The following is a 6,357-nucleotide window of genomic DNA, read 5'->3' as shown; positions in this document are numbered from 1 at the left end:
CGCCCACTGTCCCGGCTGCCCCAGCCCCGCTGCCGCAGCGCGGGGACCGCAACACACGGCACAATGCGCCCCAGTCCCACTGCGGCCACCCAGTCCACGGGCACACTTACATCTTCTCAATGAGCTCCTTCTCATCCAAGGCACCAGGCAGGTCTCGCTTGTTCCCCAGCACCAGGACCTGCAGGGAGAGGGGACACCTGAAGCTCTTGGCCTTCAGAACAGGCAGGAACCTCCTGCCACCCAGAAGCAGATCCTACTTCAGATGCAAGACAGCCCTGGCCACTCCACCAGGGTGTGCCCAGAGAGAGCAAACCTGTTCATCAGGCAATCAAAGGCAGAGCACTTCAATTAACAGCCCTAATTAGCCTGTACACAGCATCTCCTGTGTACTCTCTAGACCCAGTGACAAGCTGGCCCCACAGCACATCCTCCACAAACGGCACCAGCATCTGTTGTGTCATCTAGAACATTCTCCTAGGAGCCTCTGGCTGCCTTTGAGCAAAACATCAGGTGAAATGGCTAAAACCCAGTGTCAGGAAGGAGATGTGGGGCCGTAGCACAGCAAGGTAGCCAAAAAAACACCTGTTTGCACCATCCACTGATTTATCCTTATTTCGAGGCTTTTTACATCCACAAAGACATTCTCACAAGGGAAATAACCACCTGGCAGGACTTGTACATCCCCCTGGAGGACCCCATGGGACTGTCACCTGACAGGGACAGCACCGTGGCTGCAGCACCCACACAGGGCCTCTGCAGCAGCACTGGAAGGCAGACTCCCCCAGGGTGAATATGGAGACTTGTTCTCAAAAATAGAGCACCCAGAAGGACTGCAAATGCAGGCCATGTTGGGAGGTTCATTTAGTTGGCACTGAAGGTTTGGGATCCTCAATTAGCTCCTTTCAAAGGATGTGGATTTGGATGCTCCAGAAGCATCCTGCCCAGTGTGCAGTGTGCCCCGAGCTGCTGCCTCTCCTGCTGCTCCCAGCCACCTCCTGCCAATGTCATAGCCCCGTGGCTGCTCTCCTAGGGACAAGTCCCACCATAAATAAGGTGCAAATTGATGCAAGAAGACAGATCTCGCATATTGGGAGGTTTTTTTGGTGTCTTCCAAAGCCCCCTTCCCTGCTGGTTGGCCTGGTCCTGGCCTGGAAAGCACCACATTCCCAGTTCCTTCAGGGTGCAGTGGGGAAGGGGATGCCCCCCCAAAAGGGATCCACCCCCTGAACCTACTCTGCACAGTGCAGGCCCCTTGCTGCCAGCCCTGGCAGTCACCAGGCTGAGGACCATGAGCAGCCGGGAGCACCAGGCAAGAGCTCACCGGGATGCCCTGGAGCTGTGGCTTGTCAAGCAGGTTGTGCAGTTCATTCTTGGAGGCCTCTATCTTCTCCTGGTCAGCAGCATCCACCATGTACCTGCAAGGGAAGGGATACCTGTGAAGACAGACACCAAGGTCCCCATGCCCCAGGCTGCTGGGGTTTGTGCCACCACCAGGTCTTGCCTGAATGACAGCCGCTGGTTCACAGGCCAGAGTGTGGATGTGATGGACAATGAGATCCCTCTTCCCAGAAAAGGCTGTGGGGCTGAGAGCCTCCCATGTCTTCCACGGGAGTGGAGAACCTCCCTGTCCTCATCCCCCAGGAGCCCATCCTGCTGACACCAGGGACACTGTGGGCAAGGGAGTCCAGGCACCATCCCCAAGTCCCTAAGCAAAGCTGGTCTGCACATGCCAGATCCTTTTGGAGACTCCCAGGACAAAGGAAAAGAAGTAGAGAGGAGCTGATGGAGAAGATGTCAATGCAAGATCCTGGCAGGGGGAAGGACCTGCTTGTCTTCTCTACAGGAGCAATCCTGAGCATGGGGCACACACCAGAGCGCAGAAGAAGCAAGCAGGAGAAGCCAGATTTAGGGATGGGTTTAGCTCTCACAGGCAGCCACCCATCCTGCAGAGGACATCAGTGAAGCCAGGACTGGGGAGAGGAACTAAAAAAAAAGCAGCCTTTAATGATCAAGAAGCTGGGAGAGAGTAAGTGAGAAACACCATCAAGCTTCATCAGGCCTTCTAGGGTTTATTAAAAATAGGAAAAAAGCCTTTAGCTACTGAAGCACTGAAGACAGGAAAATGTGTGTGTTGGTTTGGTGAGATTTTTGGTAATGGGAATGGGGGAAGGGCCCCAGGGGGGGCTCCAGTAAGAAGCTGAGAAGCTCCCCCTGCTCCAAAACCAGCCAAGGAGCCATTAGAGGGACAATACATGAACCTCTGCCATTAACATACAAAAGAACTGAGATAATTGCTGAGCAGAGCCGAGCACTTAGGGCGGGAAGAGCTGCCCTAGTGGTTGGTGAAGAAGGTGCCCAAGCAGAAGTTTCCCTGCAACCCATTGTGAGATGGCAGCTGTGCCCCTGCCCTCATGGAGGAATGTGGTGGAACATTCCTGAAGGTTCCAGGAGGGGTGAACTTGGCCAGTGGACTTGGATTTTGTGGCCAGTGGATTTGCTGCCAGTGGAGTCTGATTATGCAGCTGTGGAAGCCCCCGGGCCAGGGGAGGTGCCTGTTCCCAAAGCCCCCGTGACTCTGCGGGCAGCGCTGGAGCAGCTCTGGGCCTGGTGGGAATGGCTCATGGAGGAGAGGTTGGTGGAGGATCTGCCATGGGAAGGACCCCGTAGGGAAGCAGGAGAGGACTTTGAGGAATCCTTCCTGAGGAGGAAGGAGCAGCAGGAACCACGAGCCTGTGAACTGACTCTAAACCCCATCCCCTGTGCCACTGGGGGGAAGGAAGGAGAGAAACCAGGAACAAAGGGATTTGAGCCAGGGAAGAAGGGAGGAGAAAGCCCTGCCCTTTCTGTTGTCTGTGTCCTGTGGGCGTTTGATTAGCGTGAAATTAAATTATTATTTTTTTCTCCAAGTTGAGTCTATTTTGTCCAGGACCTTAATCGGTGAAGAACCCTCCTTGTCCCTTGTCTCGACCCATGAGCTGCTAGTTGGGTTTGTCCTCCTCACCCCAGAGTGTGTGTGGGGGGTTGAAGCTGAGTGAGTGGCCACGGAGCTGGTTCTTTGTCCTAAGGGGGGAGACACAGACACCCCACAGGCACTGCCAGGATGGGGCAGGAGGGCTGAAGGCCAGGGAAAAGGGGCAGGAAGCAGCGGGAGGCAGGGCAGGCAGACTAGAGCAAACTAGTCAGGGGTCCTTTTGTTTCCTCTCAACCAGATGGGCCATTCTGGTCGATGAGGAGTCAGGGATGAGGAGTCCTGCCCTCGCTGATTGTCACCATGTCGGGACATGTCCTCTACACTTTATTTTGCTGGAGCTTTGCTGGAAATAATATAATCATAGGATGTTAGAGGTTGGAAGGGACCTCTAGAGATCATCTAGTCCAAGCCCCCTGCCAAAGCAGGACCAACTGGGGCAGGCCACAGAGAAGCACATCCAGGCAGGTTTTGAAAGTCTCCAGAGAAGGAGGCTCCAGACTCCTTGTTTTTTCACTAATTTTTCTGCCTCCTTCCATAATTTCGTAATTTCTCCAGTGGCCCAACTGGTTGAGAGGAAACCTGGGGGGCAATGGGGCTGTGTCCCCCCTGGGGGGCTCAGATCCCAGGGTACTCACACGATGGCACTCACTCCACGGCAGTACCGCTCCCACATGCTGCGGAACCGCGGTTGGCCACCGATGTCCCAGAGCTGTGACAGGGAGAAGGCAGCATCACCCCACTGTCCTGTCACCCCCCTGGCCTGCCTGTCATCCCACCATCCTGCCCATTCTCCCACCATCCTACCCGTGACCCTTCCCCACCTGGCTGGAGCTTCCAGCACCCACCAAATCTACCCTCATCCCCATTTTCTTCATCCCAAACCTAAAGAGGAGGCTCCCAATCTGATAAAGAAAGGAGACATCCCATAGAAGGGCAGCTGGAGGGTGGTGAACACCTCCTGCAACCTGCCTCTGCTGGCATGAGGGACCCCTGGGCCCAAGCTGGGGGTTCCTCCCCATGACCACCACCCGTCCCAGATTCTCCCTTACACATTTGACAATTCCACACCCTCAGCACACTCTCAGAAACGTTTCTGCCACAGGCAGAGATCCCCAGTCACCTTTCAAGCCCATCCCACCATTATTTCCCAGTCCAACCCAGGGCCCTTGAAAGATCCAGGAGGGACAGAAACCTCCCCTCCCTTTGCTCTGGAGACAGAGACCCCCACTGCAACCCACAACTGTTCTTCCCAGCACTCCCACCCTCAGCAAGGTGACCACATCCACAAGTGTGATGGTAGGAAAATGTCCAGCTTTGCACTGACTGCAGAGGGCTGGATCTCCTATATCCCTTCCCACCAGCTCCTCTGGTGGGTACCTGCAGAAACCCAAAGGGCAGTTCTCTCCAACTGCACCCACGGCTGCTGGCATCTCTCAACTTCCAGAAGTCCCACCAGTCTCCCTTTACTGCATCTTTCATCCCAAGAGGCCATGGGTTCATACCAAGAGCCCATGGGATAACATCTGCACTTTACCTTTATGGTAACGTTCCCCTTGGTGATCTTCCTCATGTTAAAGCCCACCGTCGGGATCATGTCTTCATTGAACTGTCCTGACTGCAAGAACAAGGTGAAACAGTGTCAGGAGGCAGGGAAACCCCACCAGCCTCCCCAGGGAGGGCAGCAGGGCTGGCAGCCTGCCTGGAAACAATTCCAAACCCCAACTCAGCCCTGTGGTAGGGACAGTACAGCCTCCTCCTGCTCCATACCAGGAGCAAAAGCAGAGCCAAGGAGATGAAATGCCTGCAGGAGGGAAATGCTGCTGCTGCGTGGGGTGCAGGGTGCCCTGGGTTCTCCCATGAAGCCTCCTGCCATCTCAGTGGGTAGCAGAGGCTTGCCCAACCCAGACCTTTCCCAGTGTGATTCCCAAACTCTTCCAGGGAGGAGCAGAGACCTTCGGCAGCTGCAGTGACCCCAGGTCAGCCGTGCTGGGCCCAAACCTCTCCCCCAAATGCCCTGGGTTCTCCCATGAAGCCTCCTGCCATCTCAGTGGGTAGCAGAGGCTTGCCCAACCCAGACCTTTCCCAGTGTGATTCCCAAACTCTTCCAGGGAGGAGCAGAGACCTTCGGCAGCTGCAGTGACCCCAGGTCAGCCGTGCTGGGCCCAAACCTCTCCCCCAAATGCTCCTGCAGCCCCACACACCTCCAGGTGCCAGCAGGAGCCACCTCCTGCACCAGCTCCTTCCCAGCTGTGGGTCCTGGGGGCTCTGGCATGTTTCCTGCTTCAGATCATTTATGTTCCAGCCCAAACCCAATGAACTTCTGCTTTCCTGCTGGGCTGCTACCTCCCTGTGCAGGTCCTCTACGTCCTGCACCCTGCCCATGAATGACAGCTGGGTGCCCATGTTGGGTGACCTGGGGGGACACAGAAGGTCCCCTCTCCCTCCCCAGGAGCTGCCCCTGCCTGTTCTCCAGCAGCATAGCTCCTGCACCTCCTGCCCAGCCAGCAGCATCAGGGGCCTCAAAACAGGTTTGTCTTTGCTTGGAAAAGCATCCCTGTGGAGGGTACGGCTGTTGGACACTGGGGAAGCTGATGGAGAAGACGGTTGGATAACCAGGGAAACACAGCACTGGGGCTTTGTCCATCAGTGCCAGAAACCTGCAGGAACCACCAACTGCAGCTGAACTCAGCCCAGCACCTCTTTACTGGCTTAAAATCTCAGTTTCTCCAGGACTTTCTTTTAGTTTTCTTCTCTTTTAGTTGACACAATCCTCAAAAAGGGAAGGCAATTTTTACCATTTTCTTACACACAGAATTTTGTGCCTGCTTGAGCCAACATTTCCTTCAGACCCACCACGTCAGCAAGTCCCCTGGTTTCTCCTGACCTCTACCAATGGTTCTGCAATACGTGCTGCTTCCCTTTTTCATTTCCCTTTTGCACTCATCAGCAAAGAACAGCAGCTAAGGGGTGTCCAAGCCATGGTGCACCCAGAAACCACAGACAGACTGGCAGGGAAGGGGGTGGAGGGAGAGGAGGGGAAGAAGGCAGAAATTCCTCTACCACCAGCCAACATGGGTGATGTCTCCTGCAAACTGAGGTTCAACACAACCAGGTTTTATGGAATAATCAGGTTTTGATTGGAAGATGTGGAGAGCAATTGCTGAAGAGTTCTCAGAAGCTGCAGGCACCTCCACTGGGGATTCTGGACACAACATGTGAACTGTTGGGTGTGTGAAACCCATCCAAGACATGGTTCACTGGTTCTTCTCCCAGGAAGGGAGGGGCTGCAGGAGTCATCTCTGCTTCCTCCTCAACATGACAGGAGTAAGCATGTCTCCGTGAGCAAAGTTCAGCCTTGCTCCCTGCCCCAGATCCTTCCCCCACCA

At 55.1% G+C, this 6,357-nt stretch overlaps 1 protein-coding gene across 1 annotated transcript in view; it reads right to left on the bottom strand.

Moving 5' to 3' along the window:
- Window positions 1-4,580, bottom strand: part of ARL8A (ADP-ribosylation factor-like 8A) — a 5,966-nt gene extending 1,386 nt beyond the window's left edge. Inside the window, exons 1-4 of the mRNA XM_009999630.1 lie at window positions 4,506-4,580; window positions 3,607-3,680; window positions 1,322-1,415; window positions 111-178 (exon numbers count right to left, since the gene is read on the bottom strand). Of these exons, the coding sequence (XP_009997932.1) occupies window positions 111-178; window positions 1,322-1,415; window positions 3,607-3,680; window positions 4,506-4,565 (296 nt within the window). The 5' untranslated portion in view covers window positions 4,566-4,580. The remainder of the gene's footprint in view (window positions 1-110; window positions 179-1,321; window positions 1,416-3,606; window positions 3,681-4,505) is intronic.
- Window positions 4,581-6,357: the final 1,777 nt, after the last annotated feature.

The sequence above is a fragment of the Chaetura pelagica genome, unplaced genomic scaffold (genome assembly GCF_000747805.2).
Source record: "Chaetura pelagica isolate M959 unplaced genomic scaffold, ChaPel_1.0 scaffold286, whole genome shotgun sequence".
Taxonomy (NCBI): domain Eukaryota; kingdom Metazoa; phylum Chordata; class Aves; order Apodiformes; family Apodidae; genus Chaetura; species Chaetura pelagica.
Note: the sequence above shows the minus strand (reverse complement) of the source record. Positions and strands in the feature narration are given on the sequence as shown.